At 46.4% G+C, this 23,783-nt stretch overlaps 1 protein-coding gene across 2 annotated transcripts in view; it reads left to right on the top strand.

The window, feature by feature from the left end:
- DOCK1 (dedicator of cytokinesis 1) overlaps nucleotides 1–23,783 on the top strand; it is a 495,194-nt gene that overhangs the window by 158,233 nt on the left and 313,178 nt on the right. For both annotated transcript variants that reach the window (XM_045809510.2, XM_045809509.2), the window contains exons 24-25: nucleotides 13,999–14,069; nucleotides 17,654–17,760. In XM_045809510.2, the coding sequence (XP_045665466.2) occupies nucleotides 13,999–14,069; nucleotides 17,654–17,760 (178 nt within the window). The remainder of the gene's footprint in view (nucleotides 1–13,998; nucleotides 14,070–17,653; nucleotides 17,761–23,783) is intronic.

Genomic DNA, 23,783 nt, shown 5'->3' with positions numbered 1-23,783 from the left:
CCTCGGGATGTGGGTGTGACAGATGTTGCTGGGTGCTGGTGTCTAGGCTCCCTGATAATTAGTTTTCCTGACCTGCTTTTCCTTTGATGGAGAGGAGTCTGACCCACGGAAGTATTTTTAATTACCTTAACCAAAGGCTTTTCTTTATTTTGGCAACATTTATAAAAATTACCCATTCTATGTCTCTGAGTACATTTTTCAAAAAGTTACGAATTTGGATGTTCCTGTTTTAAATCCTCTGACCTGTATAGTAACTTCTGAGGCTCCAATGAGAAATACAGCTGTAGAACCGTATGAAAGGGTTTAGGGGTGACATTTGGGATAATGATGGGTATTGGGGACACTGGGGTAGCTCTTTTTTTGGTTTCCTTGGATTTCTGCTGTGGTAGATGGTATTACATCTTGCTTAATTAAAACGCTGGCATTGATAGTGGCTTGCTTCAGGCGAGGCGTAGATGTCCCAGTGAACCAGTGACATTGGGATCATTATTATGACGACTAATTTCATGCCTCATTTTAGAAATAGCTGGAGGCACCATGCTGTTTCCAAGGTGTTGGGCTGTCACTGCTAGAAACCATCGTGTGGGTCAGTCACACGTGTTACAGCGTGAATGACAGTGATTCTGAGTTGCTAAGAGCAGTCCTATGATTATTTTAATGAAAAGTGCCCTTTTGTAGTTGAGAGCAGGCCATTATTTTTTAAATTAATTAAACTTTTGTGGTGACATATACATACATAAAATTCACCGTCTCAACCATTTTAAAGCAACCATTTAGTTAACATTCACATTATTGTGCAACCGTCACCATTCTCTGGTTCAAAAACATTTTTGTCATCCCGAAAGGAGGCCCTGTTCCCATTAGTCACTGCCCAGAACTCCCTCCTATGGCCTCTGGTATCATTCATCTGTTTTCTGTTCCTGTGAGTTTGCCTGTCTTGATATGTCATATATGCGACGGCATGAAATACGTGACCTTTGTGTCTGGCTTCTCAGCACGTTTTCAAGGTTCATCCGTGTTGTAGCATGTCTCAGTACTTCTTTCTGTATTATGGGGAATCCTATTCCATTGTATGGACTGTTTTATGGGGAATCCTATTCCATTGTATGGTCATCCTATTGCCTGTATACAGTTTGTGTGTCCATTTATCAGTTCATGGGCATTGGAATTGTTCCCGTTTTTTGAGTATTGCCACTAGTAGCTGCTGTGAACATTTGTGTACAAGTTTTTCTCTGAACACCTGCTTTCGGTTGTTTGGGGACAGACCTAGGAGTGGAACCAGAGGTCCGTGTGGCTCTTCTCTTTAATGTATTGAGGAATAGACATTCTTTTTGTTGCTTTCTTTCCATGGACTCCTGAGTTGCACATGCAAGTTGGTCTGGAAAGACTCCCCTTTCCCCCTTTTTATGTTAAACCATTCTCTGTAGGGCATTTGTGGGGCTGTGCATTATATTTTCAGATATCTAGGGTCTTCCCTGAATCAAGACGCAAAAAATCCAAGCTTGTGCTGTGGTGTTCCCTGAGCAGGAGAGAAGGCTGTGTAGTGGGAAGAGAAGAACTCTTAGGGTCAGAGTCCTGGGTTGGAAAATCCAGCCTAAGGTTTTAGAAACCATAATAGATAGACACCTTTTCTAGCAGTATTTTATGTCAAAATATGGCATTCCTCATACAACAAAATCAGTGTTTGTTTCTAATCTACTAAACTGTTGAACCTGTGACATGGAAGCATCTTCAGGGTAGCTAAGAAGACTCAGACTCTGTCCTCAAGGAAATGATTGAGCACCGACTGTATGCCGGACCCCTCCCTGCAGTGTCCTAGTTAATTCTCACAGCACGTGTCCTCTGGCAGAAACTGAGAAATCATTGCCAATGAACTCGAGCATCAGGGACCCACTCTGGGGTAAAATGAACAGACAGAGGAGTGTTACTATGGTGTATCTTCTAGACCTGCATTACCCTCCTTAAATCGAAGTCCTTTCCAATTAAATAAAGCCAACTTTCTACTCCTCTGTCCCCCTAGCCGTATTTCACGTACTCAACAGACACAAGTACTGAGTGGCTCCCTTATGGGACAGAACAGCTGTGGAATGTTGCCATGGGTGCGGGCAGTTCTCTTGGGCAGGGCTGGCCAGACTGTGAATACTACAGTGACCACAGCGGTGTTGTTGGTGCAGAGGGTGGGGGGAACAGGCACTGGGTGGGGAAAGAGGTGTCGGGATTTACCCTGGAAGGATGGAGTCATAATTCTGGTTCTGTCCTCCCTGATCAGGGAAGGTATATTGCTACCCCCACGGGCCTCCTCCCATGTGTCTCAGCTGTGGGCTCGGGACATGCTGCTCTTTGTGCCACTCCAAGTAGATGGTCTCTGGTCCTGGCTTCTGGAAGGATGCTTGACTTCTCCCTAGTGAGACCAAGGCCAGCATCAACAGTAAAGGCTTAATGATTTACATAATAATTTGTCACCGCTATGTCATCCAAATGGCATTTCAGCTTATTAGACACTATTTTTATTGTATTTATAAAGCTATTGGTTGGAAAGAGATTGAAATAAAAGCAGAACGTCATCTGTCACTGGAGGTAGTGGGAGAATCTTTCCTTGCCTTTCGGTCCTGGGACAGGGCGGTGCACTGGTTTCCCAGGGCTGCTGTATAAGGAGTGAGCACAACCTTGATGGCCTCACACACCAGGAATTTGTTCTCTGTCGTTTTGGTGGTGCAGGTAGGGCCGTGCCCTCTCTGAAGGCTCCAGGGGAGGGTCCTTTCCATCTCTTCCAGCTTCTGATGGCCGCTGGCGACGTGCGGCATCCCCGGCTTGCACCCTGCCTCTGCCTCACACGGGTGTGCCTCTGTACCCTGTCTCCCGATCCCCCTCCTTTTATAAAGCCACCAGCATTGGATTCATGGCCCGCCCTCACCTAGTATGACCTCTTCTGTCATCTGCAAAGACCCTCTTTCCAATTAAGTTCGTAATCATGGGTACCTGGGGTTAGGACTTGAACACATTTTGGGGGAAAACACAGTTCCACCCACTATGGGTGGGTTTGTGTGTGGGATGCTGGGCAGCTGCTGTGCGCATGGCTTGGGGTTGGGGTAGGAGGGAAAAGGCTGGGCCCCCCTTTGCTCTTGCTGCTTCTCTCCCCAGAGGGCCCTTCTTCACCCTGTTCCGCTGCCTCTGCCTGTTGATGTCTTCCCCCTTGACCATCATCTCCAGTGCTTTGCGTCAGGGTTGGGCTGGTGTGGGCTGAGCAAGGGGGCAGTGGGAAGCAGCGGGGGGTGGCCCGCTTGTGCTCCCCCCCCCCCCGCATCTTCGCCCTTCCATTCCCTGCAGGGGCCCTTCTCCCACCCAGTGCTGGTCCTCGAAGGCTCTGATGGTGAGATTGTTCAGACCATGAGGAAAACAGGAGTGTGAGGTGTTGCATTCTCTAGTTGCTGTTTTCAAAAGTGCTTCGCTGCAGTTCGGGCCCTTAAGATGCTTCTGAACTGGACCGTTTTCATGTATGTCGACTTCTGAATTTTAAGTGATTTTTAGAAAATCACCATTATTTGTAAGTTACACTTTGCTCTTGGAAGCTGTCTAGACCGGTAACCAATTTTCACCAATTTGGAGCTGTGGAGGCCTGTTCAAAGGCTCGCTCCCCTTCTCCCCGTCTCCTCCTTCGCTACACGGCTGTGCAGGTAAAATGTGACAAAATAAAAGTTCAGTAATTTAATTCAGATTTGTTCTTGCCTAGATTACGGTTAATACCCCTTTTTAGCATGACTTAATTTCTGGCAAATGGATTTTCGGAGGTTAAGGAGAGCACAGTGGCTCCAAAGAAGAGGGTTTATCCTTGCGTGTGTCGTGGTTAGTTAATGTGTCCCTTTCTCATTCTCTCGCTTGCACTTTTTGCTACAGGCTCCTGCTGCCTCGCCCCACCTCTGTGCGTGCCTACGCTCTGTCCTCCTGCCTCGAGTCATGGCGGCTCCACCCTGGCCTTTATTGTCCTGTAATTCATTCCCTGCTTCACCAGACTCTCTCTGGTGTCCTGTGTCCCCAGCACTGGGGAACAAGGGATGAAACAGGTGCAGGCCTTCGGTCCTCATTGCAGTCGTGTGCCTTACCACTGAAAGAGGAGGTAGCCCAGAGCAGAGCAGGGGGCTCCCCCCTGTTTTCATACAGGGGCACATAGAGACTCATCATTGTTGGTTGGTGTTGCTCCTTGCGGCCAGAGTAGACCCAGTGGCCCAGGTCAGGCCAGGCTGACTCATGGGCTGAAGGCTTCTGACTGCTGGGGACCTGTTTGTGACACAGCTGCGTGGCTGGGAAATCGAACCTAGTGGTTCTCAGCCAGGGGCTGTTTGGGAATGTCTGGGCATCAGTTGTTTGAGACAGTGACTCTGTGTGTGTGTGTGTGTGTGTGTGTGTGCACGCACGCGCACAGACAGGAGTGTAATTTCTGACATTTAATGGGCAGGAGCTAGTGGTTCAGCTGTGCTAAAAGCACTTGTGCCCAGGTGAGACCCTTGCCCCCTAGTTGGTATTCTCCAAGGAAGGCATGACGAATTGTTGTTTCGTGTACCTGGTTGTTTTTGATGGTAGTAAAAGCCACATACTGTAACACTCCCTAAGCGGTTGCTACAGTTCCGTAGTGTTAACCGCATTCATATTGCTGTGGGGCACCTCTGGAGCTTTTTCATCCTGCAGAACTTAATCTCCGTCCCCATTCGACAGCGGCATCCCATCCCCCGAAGCCCCAAGCCGCTGGCAGCCATCATTCTGCTTCGTGTCTCTCTGAATGTGACTACTTCAGATATCTTGGATAAGTGGAATCATGCGGAATGTGCCTCTTTGTGACTGGCTTATTTCACTCAGCATAATGTCCTCAGGGTTCATCTATGCTGCAGCATATGTCAGGATTTCTTTCTTTCTTAAGGCTGAATTACATCCTATTGGATACATATACAGCCTTTTATTTCTTTATTAATTCACTGATGGACATGGGGTTGCTCTTACCTCTCGGCTATTGTGAATAGTGCTACGATGAACATGGGTGTGCACATCACTCTTCAGGATCCTGCTTCCATTGCTTTTGGGCATATTGCCAGACGTGGGATTGCTGGATCATGTGATAATTCTATTTTTAATTTGTGCTGAACCTCCATATTGTTTTCCTTGGTGGCTGTACCAGTTTCCATTCCCACGCGCAGTGTACAAGGATTCCAGTTCTTCAGGTCTTTGCCAACACCCCTTCCTTCCTTCTTTCCTAGCAGCTCTCTTCATGGATATAAGGTGATAGTTGATTGTGGTTTTGATTTGCATTAACGAATAGTGCATTTTCCCATATATTTCTTGGCCATAACGTGGATCTTCCGTAATATTTGTTGGCCATGACATGGATTTTTAAGTGTAGGAGCTTATATTGGATTTATTGAAGAATCTTAGTAAATGTGTACTTCTTTCATTATTTTTTTGGTTTGGATTTTGTGATACTTAAACATGAAACTACTCCTAGGAATGATTTCTTTCAACTGCTAAGTTGTCAGTTGGGATTGAATGAAGCAGTGTTGGCGGTAGAGATGGGGAATGCTATTTTAAAGACCAGTGTCTGCTTAGAGGAAGTTTGATTATAAAAAAGAAGAGTTATTTTTAGATTTGAGACACATTGTATGTAGGTAGTCTTTTTTAATAATAGGGTATGAGGAGTAGAAGTGTCACTGTCATCATCTTTTTTGTTTGGATTCCTGTAGCACGTACGGCAGGGTGACTCTCTCCAAAGTGCTCTGTGTTTCTGTCCAGCCATCTGCCCCATTTCTTCCATTCCCCCCGAAAGGCACAAGCTCAGGTCTAGGGGCTTCTGTTGGCCGAACTGGTCTGGCTCCCCTTTCCTGTATCAGAATGCCCTGGTTCTTCGGAGGCTGTTTGACTATGCCCCAAATCTTCCAAAGATGGAACTCCTTTAAGTCTGAAGAGAGAATTTGTGGGCCATGTATATTTGAGCTCAAAACCTCCAAATGGAATCATTTTAATATGCGTTTTCTTGAGAAATATGTAAATTAATAATTGCTTCATACATTATTCAAGGAAAACTTATTTTGTATCACCGATAGCTCTTGTAATCTTATATAAAGATATGCTAATGGATTTAATTAAAATAATTATACTGAATAATGTAGCCTGAACTTTACCCTAAAATAGTGTCTATTAATCATCATCAGTAGTAACAGTTTTAGCCAGAGAGACACTTACAACATTAATACTGATACTGGGTAGAAGGTGCATTTTCTGTTTTGTTTTACGGCTTGGATTAAGTCGGCATTCGCATGAGCTGCATGATGATTACATTTGCTTAGAGGGGAGTATGCGATTTATTTAATTTCTTTAACCTAAACTATTTCAGCGGTTAGAAAACTTTTAGCATTTTCTGCCACTTCATAATCCTTTCTATTTAATTTAATTTCTTTTCCTCTAAAACTGTTTGATTTGGGTCTGACCTTACTCTCCCCCCCCCTCCCCCAGAGCTGCGATCACTGGATGTCATGAGTTCTCGATTGCTGGGATTTTAGGCAATGGACTCACTTTTAGGAGGGGCCCTCAGCAACTCTCCTGTCTTTTAATAGAAATAGAAATAGCTTTATCACCAGCTGTGGTTCTTTCTAATTTTGTTTCTGGTATCTTTCCGCTGCTCACTGGCCTTCAATCAGTGCTCAGTGGTGGGGAGCCCTGTTGTATTTGAGGGTGATTTCTGTTTCACCTAAAGCTTCGTGTGCTGGCGTGTGCAGGGGACTCAGGCGTGTGTCCCCAACATACCAGTGCACATGTGTCCGTTGCCCGGAGGCCCAAGTGCATTTAGAATTGGACTGGCCCATCCTCAGGTGGGCAGATGAAAGCTTTGCCAAGTTCAAAGAGAAAAGCAAGCTAGGACTTAAAATGCCATTACATTAATTTGCTTAGGTTTAAAGTCAAACCTGAAGAAATAACTTTCATAGAAAGCAAATATCGATTTGCTAAGTACAGTTATGTCTTAAAAAACAGGAGATGAGTAAACAAAGCTAAACACAGTGAAGTCATCTGAGTTCCTATATTGTGCTGTTCTCTTTCTGGCTAGGCCGTGTCCGAAAGGGGGTGCTCTCATGGGTTATGCGGCAGTTTATTTAGAGAGAGTGCATGCACGAGTGGGGAGAGAGGCAGAGGGAGAGGAGGAGAGAATCTCAAGTGGACACAGTGCTGAGCACAGAACCCGACGTGGGTGGGGCTCGGTCTCAAGACCCCGGGATCACGACTTGAGCTGAAATCAAGAGTCAGATGCTCAACCGACTGAGCCACCCAGGCGCCCCTCAGCTCTCTGTCTTGCTGCATCCTGCAGGCCTTGTGCCCGTCCCACTCCCATCCCCCAGGCCACACCTCAGTGAACTGGTGAGTGATTGTCACCCGGGTGCATGGAGCCCAGCCAAGGCGCTATGGCAGGGGGCTGCTGGCATGCTGGCCTCCGCATATTCTGCGCAAGTTTTTGTTTAAATAACAAACCAATTTAAAACAATAATAAAAATAGGACAAGAAAAGAAAAAAAAAATCTCAAACGCCTGCCATGCCTATGATTCTGAATTCTGTGATATGGCGGAATACTCTACTCTGTATTTACCACTTTGTATAGGACTCTCTAAATGAAAGTTTCCACCGAAAGTGGAATCACGTGTGAGAGTTGTGCGTGTTCGGGAGACTTTCCATGGCAGCGCTGCACACATCCCGTGCTCTCCCGCCCCACCACGGGTGGCAGCAGTGGCCACCATCTGTTGATGCCCTCTATGTGTTTGGGAGAACATGAGTTGCGTATCGCGCACGCAGCGTCATTCCATCCTGCCAATAGTCTCTGGCTGCCGGCGCTAGCAACCGGCACGTTTTACCGATGAGAACCCCTGACAGGCCGTGCCATCTTCCTAGGTTCACATAGCGAGGGCTGGAGGCAAGCTTTGAGTGCAGACAGCTTGGCTCTGGGACCTGTGTCCGTGTCCCAGGTACAGTGCTGCGTCCCGTGCATCGTGCCAGCGTGGGTTCTCTTGTATCCGTGACTTTCTGTTCTGGAGGGGTCTTTCTGCTGATGAGATTCCACCCAGCACTGTCTCTGGCCCGTGCAGGAGCCCCCACTCTGCCCTACACCGTGGGAAGCTCTTGAAGCAGCTGCTCCTTCTCCTTGAGAGAGACCTGAATTTCGTGAAGCTGCCTAACTCCACAGAGGAAATGAAGCCTTTTGCTGCAGGCATGAGCAGAAACCAAAACACTTGAGGTTCTTGACAAATAACCAATATTAGAAACGGGCAGAGCTAGTTATTCGGTCGGGAAAGTTAGAGCCCGTGGTGGCGTGGATGTCAGAGTCCCTGCCTCTTCTGGCTGGCTCATCAGACTGGAGGGCCTAGAGTCATTTCTCTTGGCCGAGGACGGGGATTTCTGTGGGCCCAAAGCAAACAGGTGGAGTGTGTCTTGAGAATTAAGAGGTGATTTTAGATAGAGCTCTGTCAGTCTGGATGTCACGGAGTGTCTGCTGTGTCTACCAGCCTCGGCAGGGCTTGAGGGAACCCAGAGAGGAGGAATAGCCCCACCATACCTCAGGGGCTCTGCTCTGGGGGACCCAGATACACCAACCTTCCCTTCCAGGCCAGAGTAAGGGTCTCTCTGGATGCCCAACCTGGAATCCATGTGTCTTGGAGAAAATGATGTCTGAGCTAAGGACTGAGGAGTAGTCAGGGGTTAACTCTGAGTGTTTTGGGGCAGCAGCTGGAGTAGTGGGCACAGAAGCAGTGGCCTAGGAAGAGGGAACATTCGTGCACTGGCCTGCTGGCTGGAGAGGCTCCACTGGTTGGAGGGGGTTCTGCAGGTGGAGGTGGAGACCGCTGAGCAGAGACGCTGGGGAGGAGGGGCCAGAGCGTCTGGGGCTGCTCGCTAGTTGGGCTGGTACCCCAGGAGTTGGGTGATGCCATCAAACTATCTGTGCGAGATGTGCATCTTCTCTCAGGAAAGCTACTCCAGCTGCAGCCTGGGGCACGAGCTGGAGGGGTGCACATGGAGGCGGGAGGTCAGTCGGGAGGCTGCGGCAGGAGCTTCAGACAGAAGGGCCTGGACCAGGTGTAGAAACTGTGGGAATAGAGAAGGTGGTGGAACCATGGGCACGTCATGGTGAGGCTCTACTGTGCTTTGTGATCGGTCCGGAGCGGCGGTGAAGAAGCGGGGAGCATCCCGGCTAGACTGTGACCTGGGGACTCAGCCGCGTGGCGCCCTGAGCTGAGGTGTCCCGGGAAGGTGAGGTGGCGGGCTGGCCTGTGGCAGGTGGGGTCTGCGGCATCTGTGGGACAGCCAGGCACGGGAGCGCAGGGACCGTTATGTGTGGGTGTGACGTGTGAGAGGAAGGTGAGCCTGGGCAGTGGGCACCAGGGGGTCCGTAGCTTGGTGGAAGGTGGGGTCCCTCGGGTATGTGGAGGAAGGAGAGAAGACTAGAATGGGACTCCAAGGACACACCCACCTTCAAGGCGTGGTGGGCACAGAAAGCTGGGGAGGAGTGAATGTGGAGGAAGGCCAGGCAGGTGAGGGGTCGCTGCAGGGTCATGGGAAGGGTCACCTAGGAAGAGGCTGGTGGCCTTGGCGGGAATGGAGATGAGGTGGGGCTGACGCGGAGCTAGAGAGGTAGAGGTGGGGTTTGCGGGGCAGTGGTCGCCGCATGAGCCCACAACCCGGGCACTGCCGGTGCAGGACGGGAGGGAGGGGCCTGGGGCTCCAGGGGCATTTCTCACAAGAGTCATGGCCTCACCTGCGGAGGGAAGGGGCCAGCTGGGGTGAGGACTGAGTCACCTGGGGGGAGGAGGGGTGACAGAGGGTGGGGAGTCCTCGCAGAGCCCAGCGGCAGGGTTCATTCCATTGGAGCTGGACACTCCCTCTCTCAGCCTGGGCTGTGCGCAGAGGGGTGGGTACTCCTGGCGGCTCCACTCTTTGTCCTGGTGGATTTTGCTTTTTTCAGAAGTCGGAGATAAGATGGGTGGGGAGGATCCCAGGCTTGAGGAGAACCATGTAGAACATGGAGCGTGAGCAGGGACGGACACCAGGTACAAAAGGTGGCAGCCTGCCTGTCCCTGCTAGTCCCGTTCTCTTCGTTCCCTCTGTTCTGTCCTTGGTCACTTAATCCGGGTTGATGGCAGGTGTGTGGTTGTCTCTGTTCTCTCTGAACCCCACGTACCCTAAGACGCACTGGCTATAGGATCTCGTCTGTTAGGCAGAGTTCTGTGTTGGACAGCATTTTGGGGTCACAGGGGCTCACACCCCTTTTTGTGGGCGTCGCTGTGACCTCTGGTTGGGCCGAAGTCCTAGGGAGCCCTGGCCCTGCTCTGGAGCTCAGTCTGCCTGGGCTCAGTTGGCCTGGTTAATGCGGTGCCTGGCCGCCCCAGGGCAGCAAGTGGAAGAGGGTCATAAAGGCCTGCCTGTTTGCCGCTGTCTGCTTCGTCCTTGTGAAGTGGGGGTAACCTGCAGTAACTTGATACATTTCAAAGTTGGATCTCGGAGGAGGGACTTGGGATCCCTTGATCTGGCTGGCGTTGAAGGACAGGGTCAACACCTAGAAAACAAGCCTCGGTGATCGTCAAGACCGTGCAGCACAGAGGTACACGGTGATGTGTCGTGGGCAGGCTTCAAGCTCACCGTGGACGTCCTCAGCCTCGCTCCAGATCCCGGCAGTATGAATTCGGACACATGACTTCCCTGTGTGCCTCTACGTGTCATCTGTGAAAGGGGATAGCAGACCTTTCTCATGTTCTCCTGAGGGGGTATTGTGTCCATTGAGTGGACCGTCTAGATAGAAGAGCCTCAGGCACGGACAGAATATTCCCAAGCTACAAATTAGGAAACTTGAACTCATTTGAAGTAACTGGAATTGACCACTTACTCTTGGGCACCAGGGTTGAGAATCAGGAACATTCTCTCAGGCCTTTTCCATGCGTGGCTACCCAGGTAATACATAGTTTTATTCATTTTGAAAATTAAGGTATGGTTTCATACAGTCATGCAGTAGAGTGCCATCAACCCCTGCATTCCTCCTTCCCCCAGTGTAGACAAGTCTTCCCCCAGTGTAGACAAGCCCTTCACCCCCACCTCCACCCTGTAGGTGTGCCTTTTCCAGAGTGTTTTAAAGATGCAGTCACATGGTGCGCAGCCTTTTGAGTTTGTCTTGTTTGACTCCTCAGAGCACCTTTGAGATTCACCCAGCTGGTGTGCAACAGAACCTTGATTTGTTTTTATTACCCTGTGGTGTTGCATTGTACGGACTCACCTCTTGAGGGACTTTTGAGTAGTTTCCAGTTTTTGATGATTACAAATAAAGCTACTGTAAACATTGACATGCAGGGTTTCGTGTGAGCGTTAGGTTTGTGTTTCATCGGGTCAAGACTCAGGAGTACCGTTGCTGGACTGTGTGGGGAGTACATGTCTGCCTTCGAGAGAAACTGCCTTGTGCTTTTCTGCAGTTGCCGACCTTGTTTTGCATTCAGCCCCGCAGCCCACGCAACAGCACTTGATACGGTCAGGTCTTTTTTTTTTTTTTTTTTGCAATTCTAATAGGTGTTAGTGATATTTCACTGTGGTTCTCATTTGCATTTCCCTGGTGAATAATGATGCTGAGTCTCTTTTCAAGTGCTTATTTGCCATCCATATATCTTCTTTGGCAAAGTTTTCAAATCTTTGGCCTATGGGGGGGGGTACTATTTTCTCATTATTGAGTTTTAAGTGTTCTTTGGATATGCTGGATACAAATCTTTATCAGATATGTGATTTGCAATTACTTTCTCCTAGTGTGTGACTCATCTTCTATTATCTTAGCAGTGTGTTTTAAAGAGCAGAAGTTTTTATTTTGATGAACTGCAATTTATTGATTTTTTTTTCTTTTACAAATTGTGCTTGTGGTGTCCTATCTAAGAAATCATTGCTTAGCCCATCACAGATGTCTTCTAGAACTTGTGCAGTTTTAAGTTTTATGTTTAAGATTTATGATCCACTTAAAAGTTAATTTTCGTGTAGGGTGTCAGGTATGGAACCAGTTTCATTTGGTGGGGAGGGGGAGGGGCCTGTGTTGCTTTGCTGCAAATCGGTTGACCATACATATTCAGGGAATTATATTAACGTGGGCTTTTGCTGTCAAAAAACAAAATTCAACTGAGTACATTTGAAGATCTAATTGGTCTCATTCAATGATTTGTGAATTGGACAGCATCCCATTGAGCAAGTAGAAAGGAGCTCTGAAGAACTGGACAAAATGAGACTTTTATAGGCAGAAGGGGACAGGGACAAGGAAAGAGTAGGCTACCTCTTCTTTCTTTGAGGGATGGAAGCTGTCAGGTGGATTACCTCAGTAGTGCTGACCAGGAAGTTCCAGATTGAGTAGTTGTGTGTGTGTGTGTGTGTGTGTTTTAAGATTTTATTTATTTATTTGTCAGAGAAAGAGAGAGAGTGAAAGAGCACAGCAGGGGTAGCAGCAGAGGGAGAGGGAGAAGCAGATTCCCTGCTGAGCAGGGAGCAGGACACACGGCTGGATCTCAGGACCGCAGGATCCTGACCTGAGCCAAAGGCAGACACTTAACTGCCTGAGCCACCCTGGCACCCCTCCAGATCGAGTAGTTTAATCTTATATTCCTGGGAAAGGCTGAAACTGCAGTTTGTTTAGGTAGGAAGCCTTGGTTTGCTGATATGGAGTTTAGCACAAGTGACTCCATTTTGATTTTTTTTTTTTAAACACTACCTTTGTGCTTTCAGAAAATAATGCTAACAATTGTTTATGCAGTAAGTGTAGTATTTTCCAGTGTTCAAAGTGTTATCCTGTTCTCCTTTCAGCTTAATTTTGAACTTTAATGCAACCTTAGGATGTCCTTGGCATGAGCATTATTTCCCTATTTCATTCTGGGAGGTGTACCCCAGCCTGGTACAAGGAGTTACATAGAGTCACAGCTATAGGGGGGCCCACCATGGTCAGAACACTGAAAATCCACAAACTTTCCCCATCAGGGCTCAGCTGAGGGGGCTGGGGCTCAGGCTGCCCACTGAACTGGGTTTTGATTCTGTCTCTGTTCAGTTCTCACGGTGTGATCAGGGGCAGAGTAATTATGTCTGCTGGCAGTTCCCTTGCTGTCCAACAGTCAGCTCCCTGTCAGAGGTCTGTTGGAATGAAAGATACAATATACAAGGGTCCTAGCACGGCACATAGCAGGTAGTAGGACCTGTCATGATTACCATCACTCTTATTTTTTCAGATCGTGGATTTTCTGGAAGATACAGAATATGAATATAAGAGATAAGTTTACTGAAGCAAAACGGATTCCTAATTAAGGGATGCACGGATAGACAGAAAACAGTTTTGGAGTGGAACAAACACAATCATTTTATTTTTTATTTTTATTTTTTAAAGATTTTATTTATTTATTTGACACACAGAGAGAGGGAGAGAGCACAAGCACGGGTAGTGGCAGGCAGAGGGAGAGGGAGAGGGAGAAGCAGACTCCCCACTGACCAGGGAGCCCGATGTGGACCTCGAACCCAGGACCCCGGGATCATGACCTGAGCCCAAGGCAGACATTTAACCGACTGAGCCACCCAGGCACCCAAGACAATCAGTTTAGATGTTGAATGTGAAGGAATTGCAGTGATTTGAATGGTAGGGGATTATTCTGAGGGACACAGATCTTCATCCGCTGTGGCTTCATTAGGGTTAAGACAGGAAAATCACACAAAAGCTTAGTGCAGTATAGGCATTCGGTCAGCAGGCAAAATCTGTTGGCCTCTGTTAAATTATTATGTGTCAAGATAACCATGTAACAAATCACCATTGTTTGTGGATCAGGGGTTTTTTCTTTGCTCTATTTTTGTTGTGTTTGGTGATCTCATCGTCTCATCTAGAAAGTGATCTTTCCTTTCTCGCTATGTCTGTAGTAATTACAGATTTGTATTAAAATTTGCCAGACTGCACTAGGCTCAGCATTCTTTGCTCTTGGTTTGCAGGGGGCGGCGTTGAAGTACTTGCCAACTATTGTCAACGATGTGAAATTGGTGTTCGATCCCAAAGAGCTCAGGTAAGGAAGCACCCAAGGGGCAGGCTTCCCACGTCCTTCACTTTGCCTCCTTTCTGTGCAGGGAGGTTATGAGAAGCTCAAGGCTCAGTCTTATGTTGGCAGACATCAGTGCCCTGGATCATTCTAGAACAAACACGTGCTGGTTGTGGTGTCTATGACACTTCCCTAATTAGGACTTCATATGAAAAAGACACCATCCATCCATCAACACAGAATTTTCTTTAGAGGATTGCTTATAGCTCAGTGGGTAGATCATACAAATTTGGCACTTTGTATTCTTTCAAGGTTGAATTTCACTATGTGGTGGTTGGGTTTTCATTTTTTCAGCACCTAAAGTATCTGACACCAGAGATTTACTGCTCACTCCCCTCCCCTGCCCCTCAGTATGGGCAGCCGCTCTTCATGTGCTCCTAACTGTTGGACCAGCCGTCAGGCAGAACCATCAGGAGTTGTCACCTAAGATAATATTAACAAAACTACAGCAAACCTCAAGGAAGCTGGTTGTTGGGCTTTCAGACCAAGGAGTGAGGCTGGGGACCTAATCCTTCCTTTCTGCATCTGTTTTTCGGGCCTTGGCTGCTGAGCCCAGTCCTGCTTGTGTGATGTGTAGATGCCCTGTGTTCTACCAGACTGTTGAGTGCCATTGGGACGTGCAGCGTTTTCAACCCCAGACATCTAAAGCACAGCTCTTGTCTGCTTTTGATTTAACATTTGACACCATAAACTACCTGCAGGGGATGGCACCGTTTTTAGCAGCCAAAAAGCCCATCTAAATATTAGTAAAGGTCCATGTGTCCCCTGAGTGGTTAAATGGAATAAAAAATGCTCATCCCTCCCGTTCTTTATGTCCGTTGTTGGTTGCTCATTCCTGGGAGGTGAAGGGTGAGGGGCTTTCGGGTGAGTCCTCTCCTCCAGAATCATCAGGTTTCTGATGTGCCCAAGGATTTAGTGTCCTGCACAGACACATTATTTTCTGCTCATGGGTACTGACAATGAGGGGCATGGCTTAGCACGCCTTAGACGAGAAAAGGAGATGTGAACAGGCCCATCGGCAGCATGTCTGCCCTGGGTCTTTGGAGTGGCCCACCCCTGCAGCATGGCTGTCACAGAAGATATAAGCAGCCCGTGGGGACTTGTTAGAAAATGCTGAATCTCAGGCCCCTTCCCAGATCTTTTGAGTTAGGAATGGAGGGTGGGGCCCGGCCATTTGGTTTTAATGACTTCCAGGTGCTTCCCATGAAGGTTCTTGTTTGACAGTTTCAAGTCTGGAGAACAGAGCAAGTGGGGGGATGCTCTGGTTGGGTGGTCCATACTCTGGGCCTGTCCTTACAGGGCATGGAGATCCGACTCTAAACAGTTAGTGGGGCAGTGTCCTTGTTCACAGTGAGTGCTGGCACCAGGGCTTGAAGATCCAAGGAAGACCCCCTTTTCCTGGGCCAGGGCAGTCTGCTCTTGGTCCCTTGTCTCTTTGTGCATTCCTGTGTGCTGCTTCAACACCTTATCTACTGATATAATTTATTTACTAGAGAGAAAGCGTGAGTGCTAGTGCAGGGAGGGACAGAAGGAGAGAATCTCAAGCAGACTCCCCACTGAGCATGGAGCCCGATACAGGACTCGAACTCACAACCCAGGAGATCATGACCTGAGCCAAAACCAAGAGTCAGTTGCTTAACCAACTGAGCCACCCAGGCTCCCCACCTTATCTACTACTTTTTTTTTTTTTTTAATGACCTTGTAAATCATGTATGTATTTTTTCCTTTTTAGAAAATTGATTGATGTTTTGATAAAACAGAAGAGATCAGAGAGGAGAATAAATCAAACTTAATTCCACTGCCTAAAAACAACTAGAAGGATCTGGATTTGCACACATGCACATATATACACATGCATGTGTACACACGTATTCCCCTAAAAAATTCAACACAATCGTATTCTTTATTTTACAATCAGCTTCTGCGCATAAGATCTCTTGTTTTCCCACATTGTGGAGTAATCTTCTACATCATGATTTTTAATAACTTCCATGGTGTTCGATCCTGTGCTGGCCCATCATTTATTTAAGTAGCAGCAGTAGGCGCTGACATCGATTATGTGCTTTCTCCATACAGAAGAGGCTCCATACAAAGCACTTTCCATGTATTGTTCAATTAATCTTTGCAACAGTGGTATGACATTGGTTCTGTTATTAGCCCACTTTTATGCTAAGTAACTTGTCCCTGAGAACTGAGCTGCTCAGTGGTAGTGCTTCAAGGCCAGCCTGGCTTTTTGATTACAGTGAACAGGCCTCTGTGCTACATGGGTGCTAAGTTCTGTTCAGTTTTTATTATTATGCAGTATGCTAGGCTAAATTCTTTTGTTGCCTAATTGTAGTATCTTGTCCTTATCAATATCATTAGGCTAAACAGTGATGTAGGATTACAAGGTCTTACATTTTCTTTTTCTTTTTTTTGGATTTTCTTAAAAGATTTTTAATAAATATTATCCAGTTGCCCTCTAAAGGTCAAAGCAACCTTCTGCCAAAGTATGTTGGTATCTGTTTTCCCAAACTTTGCCAATACGTGGAATTATTATTTTCCAGAACCTTGCTGATATGATTGGTGAAAGGTTTTTCTTTGTTGCTAACAGGAGCCCTTCTTCTAAGACTCCTTTGTAGTTTTATTGACTGTTTGTAAAAGTAAAGTTTAAAAAAAAATCTCTAGTGAGAATAATTCACGTATATAAAGTTCACCAGTTTTAGAGTGTTTAAGTAAATGGCAGTCAGTATATTTAGAGTTGTGTGCTTGTCATCATGATCCAATTGTGGGGCAGTGTCATCACCCCATCAGATCCCTGGTGCTCATCAACAGTCATTTTCTGTCCCCACCCCGGCCCTAGACAACCACAAATCTCCTGTCTGTATCTATAGCTCTGCCTTTTCCAGACATGTTATATGAATGAAACTATACAATATGTGGCCTTTTGTGTCTGGCTTCTTTTCCTTGGCATGATGTTTTCAAGGTTCATCTGTGTTGTAGCATGCGTCAGAACTTCACTCCTTGCTGTGGATGAATTTTATGGGTATACTATATCTTGTTTATTCACTGCTCAGGTGACGAGCATCTGGGTTTTTCCTCCCTGAGTATGAAGAATAACGTTGCTGTCATTCATGTACCAGGTTGTGTGTTGGATATGTGTTTTCATTTCTCTTCAGTATGTGTACCTGGGAGTGGAAATGCTGGATCATATGGTAACTGGGTTTTAACATTTTCAGGAAATATCCAGCATTTTTCCAAAGTGGCTGCACCAATTTGCTTTGCCACCAGCATGATGTGAGGGTTTCAGTGTCTTCATATCCTAGCCAACACTTGTTGTTGCCTCTGTTTTGGATTATAGCCATTTGAGTGTGTATGAAGTGAAAAATAACATTTTAAAGCATCAATTTGTTGGATGAGATTTTGGCCCATATTGGGTAATAGGCATTCTCCAACATTCTGGTAGAGCTCAGTCACCATTTAATGACCTTGCGTCTTCGTACCGTCTTGAACACGGTGGATCATTTTGCTGTATGTCCCTAAACTCTTTTCGCTTGTGTTTTTCATTATAGCAAAATGTTTACTGATTTCATCCTAAATGTTCCCATGGGTTTGCTGACCATTCAGAAGCTGTATTGCTTGATTGAAATCATTCACAGTGACCTCTTCACACAGCACGGTGAGTGGAACCCTGAGAATTAAGAAATTGTCACATTATTCATTGTCTATAGGCCTTGTCCCTTCTGAATTCTCTCCTCCGTGCCAACAGGAGTGGAGGTAGCAACCAATTAAAACAGCTCCATTACAAGACAGGAAGATTTAGCCCCTACAAGAGAATGGTAATTGACATACAGTGGAGTAATCACTGAAAGATGAAGGGGAAAACCTCATAGTTTGTAATTCAGGTGTACACCAGAGCCCTAAGATAATCAGCGTACATTGTAGCCTTTAAGTTGTGTGATTGTCTATCCTGGGGAGGCAATCACCTGCTTCCATTCAGATGATTGCAAAGAAAAGTGTCAAGTTTTCTTTTAATTTAAAAATAATGGTTCTGTCTTTTCCTGAACTTTGCATTCTTTGACAGGGTTTCCTCAAAGTAATAAGAATTTTAATGATTCCTCAACTCATTTATCCTGAGGAACACCTTCTATTTCCCCCACATTATCTCCCTACCCTTTTTATTAATCATTTTCTTTCTATTTGGACAGATTGAATTAATATTTTACACTTGTCAAGCAGTTTTATTGAAAGCTTAAAATCTTTGCATAATTCCACAGCCTTTCTCATTTAGTGGAGGCAGATGTGGGGACCTTTGAGTGACATTCTGACTGAGAGGCACAGATTCTTACTCTTCTATTTGTGTCCAGACTTCGGCTGTTGCATTTGTTTTCTCTTGTCCTCATGTGTGGATGGAGAAGGCTGTCTGGGGATTTCCTATTGAGCTCCTGGCTGCACCGAGAACTCAGTGTATGTCAGATTAGTCCTTCTTACCTTCTGGGCTCCTGGACGCTGTGCTCTCCTGCTGGTTTTAAACTGATTTCTTGATTGAACTTTATCACTGCACTAGAGTCTAAACTTACAGCCAAGGCTTCTGTTAAGAGAAAATGTTAAGACTTCATTTGAGTGAGAGTGTTTCTTTTTGAGAGAAACCAGCAAACCAAGAAGTGAGTGGGTTTCTGCAGCCCCTCCCAATATCTCTCTCTGGACCACAAGCCCATTGCTCACTTGCATAAATGAAAGTCAGCTCCATTGCCATTGGTTGGGATTCAAAGCACATGAATCTCCTTTAGCTAACAATCCCAACTGTCCATTCTTCAGGGTCTCATTGGAGGGCTGGGTCTTGAATTATTCATTCTCCAGGTGTCTTCTAAAGCTTCGTGAAACTATGGGGTTCAAGAGGGCATGATGATGGGGTGATGGGTGGGGACTGCTGCTTCATTGTTTCCTTCCATATTTATTACATTTTATACCAGAACAAGTAAAGTCCCCTGAGAGTTTTCTATTTGGATTGTATCAGGTGGGTTATTAATGTTCCTTCTCCTAACCATCGAACCCCGACACACACACCACCACCAACTTGAACCACTTCACTGAATGAACAATTATCAATTAATAACAATTGTCAGTGTGTTGATCGTACTTGACTTTCACTGACTGTTGATATAGGGAAGACCTTCTTTCCTGTATTGCATAATTTCTGTTGTAAACTTTGTGCCACATATCACTTAGCTCTATTTGAATAAGGACCTAAAACATAAGTGGTTCAATTAAAAATATTTAAAATAGAACTTCTTTTAAGAATATATTTCAAGGGAATGTTTTCTTCTATTGAAACTTAATTTCCTTAGCTAGTAGAAAGCTGGAAGGGACTCTTCCTATTTATTTTTGGTAATTTTGTCGGCCTGGGTATGTGGTGATTGTGTTTTTCTTCTTCTTTACTGTGCCCCGTTTCTGTTTTCACTCTTGTTCTCTAAGTCTTTTATCAAAGACTGCCTCAAGTCCTGTTTTGGAATTTTTTGCAAAATGCTGTTAATTATTAACCTAGAATCTTTTTAAGTATAAATTTAGGGACTACATTTTCATAGCAAGCTGCACCCAACATGGAAAATGAGGTCGTGTGAAATATGTGAATCGAGACTGATCGTGTGCGCCAAGAGCCACAGTTCACCCGAAGCCCCGTGTCTTAGAAGCAGCTGCCCAGCTGCCCAGTCAGTAGCCTTGTCTTAAGCCACTACTGGCAGCCCAAACTCACTTCCAGATGCACACGGGCTGTCGGAAGTGTTTCAGAATACATTGTCCAATGTCCAATGTGAAAATGCCCCCCCCCCCCGGGGGGGGGGCTTTGAGTGTCAAGAATCTTTCTGGGAAGGGTTCACGAAGACTACTCTGATTTTTCTCAGATTGCGAAGACAACCCTGATTTTTCTCATCTGCAGGCTCCTTGCTTCTTCAGGGCAGCCTACAGCCGTCTTACCTCCTTGTCAGGAAAGGCGAATCTGTGGAAGTCTTCCAGTTGGTCTGTTCTCACAAAGATGTCATTACTTATGCAAAATATTCTGTGCCATGTTTGGTATCAGGTGTTGAAGCCGCAGTATTTTCTGGTGAGGTGTGATGGCCCTGATTTTCCTGCTTTGTTCCAGTTCTTGTTAATTTATAACAATGGTCCTGGTCTATATGTTCTTCCTGATCCCAGTAGAGCCAGTCAGCCTACCGCCCCACGCGTCCCGAGTTCTAGAACCGGATGTAACCAGAGTTCGCTGCAGAAGCCACGGAAGCTGCTCGCCTGTATAAACATTCTCTCAAGGATGTGGTCTGGGTGCATGGCCGTGTGGCTCCTCCAGGTTCCCCAGTGGGGGCTCCAGGCTCTGTCTTTGCTCACCGGCATGTGGGTTGCCTCACTCACAGAAGGGACTCACTTAGTTGCTTTGCTGTAAAGCATTGCTTTCCTTGTTCCCCCAATATCGAATACATTCCATAGTTGGAAGAGTCTCCCTTCAGTGGGAGTGACAAGCTGATCTGTGTGCAGCAAGGCTGGTAGTGAATGCTGACACTGGAGTTGCTTCTCTGCAGAGAGGCCTTCCTTGGCCAGGCGCGGGTCCCAGTAGTGCTGAGGCTTGCAGTGCCCTGTTGTTTCAGCCTTGTTTTCCTGCTTGCTGCTTCTGTATCCTCGGAAGTGCATGGAAACGGAGGACGTGTGCAGCTGAGTGTGCTCGGCGATAGCAGGACACGTGTGTTTTGGCAAAGAGGGTTTCTGACCCCAACTGGTGAGGGCATCGCAGCTGCTGTCACTGTCATTGTCCACTCATTGGTGTCCCAGCTGCCGTGCTGCTTCTGGATCAGGGCCTTGAGATTCCTGTTCCTTCTGCAGCCACCACCCTGGTGGAAGGAAATGGGAGCTCTTCACAGAGCTGTCCCGCCCACCGCTTGTTGCCAGTTGAGTCAGGGCTCTCAGCAGAATCTGGGATATCATCTGCCTTACAGTTGTCAGAGTGGTGGTGGACTTGGCCTGACTTCTGTATGGGGGAGGCACAGCTCCTAATATAGAGGTCTCTCCCAGGTCTAAGAACGCTTTTCAGGAGCTGGGGTGGACCTGTTGGCCATGGTGGATGTCTGCCACATAGTCTGCCAATAAAGCCAGTGCACCAGACCCCTGGAGACTTGACTACTCAGAGCGCGTGTTTGCCTGTCAGCACCGTCAGACTTGACTTTGAGCGCGTGGCCTTCTCCTTAAACTCTGATTTGTTTAAAAAAAAAAAAAAAAAAGAATGACTTGTTTGCATCATTTCTCCTACAAATGATTTTACTTCCTCATTAATAAAGAACTATGTATTTCTGAAGTCCTCTCTGTGATGAGGGCTGGTGGTTCACAATAGGACTGAGTGCGTGGGCTTTATGGTCAGACTGCCTGGGTTCAAATCCTGCCTCTACTACCTGCTAACTCAGTGACCTTCGACAAGTTACCTTCCTGGCTTCAGCCTCCTCACCCGCCCTGTTCTTGTTGCCTACTTCCTACATTTGGAAGGTGAATGTATGTATAGTGCTGAGATTTGCATCTTGCATTTAAGGCACAGTTGATCAGTGTTAGCCTTGACTCTCATTTTTGTGGAGGATTTAGTAGAAAAATGGTAGATAAGATCTTGCCCTCATCGGGGTGGGTAAGTACCATGTCAAGTATGAGCTAAGTCAGTAGACATGGATCAAGTAAAGAAAAATGTTACAGGGAGCTTCCCCGGAGAGCTGGTTTGATCATGCTGCAGGGAACACCCCAGCCACTCCGCCCCAGGCCTGCTCCTGCCACTCCCAACCAAATGAAATCATGGCATATTTTTTTCTTTTTGGCTTGCTTGTTCTCTGTGGTCTCTCCCTTGCATGGGAGCTCCCTGAGCATGGCCTTCTTTTTCATGTTGTTGCTGCTCGATCACTGGCTCCTGGGACAGTGCCTGGCCTCAGGCATGTCCAGCACTTCTCTCGGGGAGCATCACAGAGAAGGAAGCGTGGTCAGCTGCGTACGTTTGTAGTTCAGTTGATTTAGGGGAGGAGAGGTTGTGTGTGTGCACAGGGAAGCTGGCTGTCTTTCGTACTCTTGGCTCTGAATGGATTGGTCATGGACAGAGTTCTCTTTGAGGAGGAATAACATAAGGAGAGATGGAAGATGAAGACTCGTGAGTGACTTAAGCTGTGGAGGGTCATCTCTGAGCAGTTTTATAAAATCAAGATCATCTTTTTGCTCCTGATTTGGTTCTTTCTCAGTTTTGTGGAAATGTGAGGTGGGGGAGGGGGTTAGTTGACCTCTACCTCTGGATTCAAGATAGATTTTGTTAAAATTATGAAAAGTTTAAATAGTAGAGAAAAATGGAGAGAAGAGCCTGTGGATTCCTCACTGGGCTTCCAAAGGTGGCAAGTCCTGGTTGGTCGTGTTTTTATCTTTGTGCTCCTCCCCCAGATATTTTGAAGCAAATCCCAGTCACCACAGCATGTCATTAGGATGACTTTTCACAAAGACGGTGGTATTCAAAGAGTGAATGACTTTGTTTCGGGAAAGGGAGGATGTGCAGAGGGGCTGGTCCCCAGGCTGGTGTCTCCATTCCACTTTGGATGTTCCTGCTCCTGCTCCTGAACGGAGGCGAAGGGCGTCCGACTCCTTAGCATGCTGTGCACGAGAGCCAATGAATGGGCGGTAATGGCTTCCAAGCGTTGTCTCGCGATGTGACTTGACTACTTGAAAGCTGGTTAAATAGATTATGTGCTTCACAAAAAGATGACTCTTGCATATAATCTGTGGTGTGGAGTGAGCAGATTTTCAAAGCAAGATGCAAAGAGACAGAAAGGTCAGAGCTTCATAATTTGTGCATTTGTAGCTTTGTTCCCCTGTGATTATATTGTTGCCTACATATCTGACAAAAGCTGTGAAAATTAAAGCTTAAATCCTATTACAGAAATGAAAAGTTTTAATGTAATTAAATTAAAATAAACACTGGGACACCAAGGTTTAGGATTTGTGCCCACAAAAATGTTTTACATTAATGTTATAGCAATTGGGGAAAAAAGGAATCAACCTGAGACAGCATTAACTTTCATATTAGACAAGAGCATTGGACATACTTGCAAGATGCCTTTGAGTTAAGGTGAGAGAGCTTCTGGAACACATGCTCTCACCCACATGGGCTCCTTTCCACCGTGGCTCTGAACTGGAGACCTTTGGGATAGCTCATTCCAATTAACACTGTATCATTTCTATGGAAAGGAACTGACCTTTCCATACTCCCATATTGAAAATGACCAAACCAACCGACAGATTTTCTTTAGAGCTTACTACGTACTTACCATTGTGTCTTAAATTTTCTTGGTTTTGGAAGGTAGTATAAGATTTGAAGAGTAGGGGTGCCTGGGTAGCTCAGTCGTTAAGCGTCTGCCTTCGGCTCAGGGCGTGATCCCAGCGTTCTGGGATCGAGCCCCACATCAGGCTCCTCTGCTGGGAGCCTGCTTCTTCCTCTCCCACTCCCCCTGCTTGTGTTCCCTCTCTCCCTGGCTGTCTCTCTGTCAAATAAATAAATACAAATCTTTAAAAAAAAAAGATTTGGAGAGTAAAGATTTGAAGACTTAGTGGCAAGATAATCCCTTTATAATCTTGACGGTAGTTTAATACTCTTGGTGGATTACGTTGTTTTAAGCTCGCTATTCATTGGCACCCCTTTGTTTGTTT

The sequence above is a fragment of the Ursus americanus genome, chromosome 6, assembly GCF_024610735.1.
Source record: "Ursus americanus isolate L20-20 chromosome 6, mUrsAme1.1.p, whole genome shotgun sequence".
Lineage (NCBI taxonomy): Eukaryota > Metazoa > Chordata > Mammalia > Carnivora > Ursidae > Ursus > Ursus americanus.
This window is presented reverse-complemented; position numbering and strand designations above follow the sequence as displayed.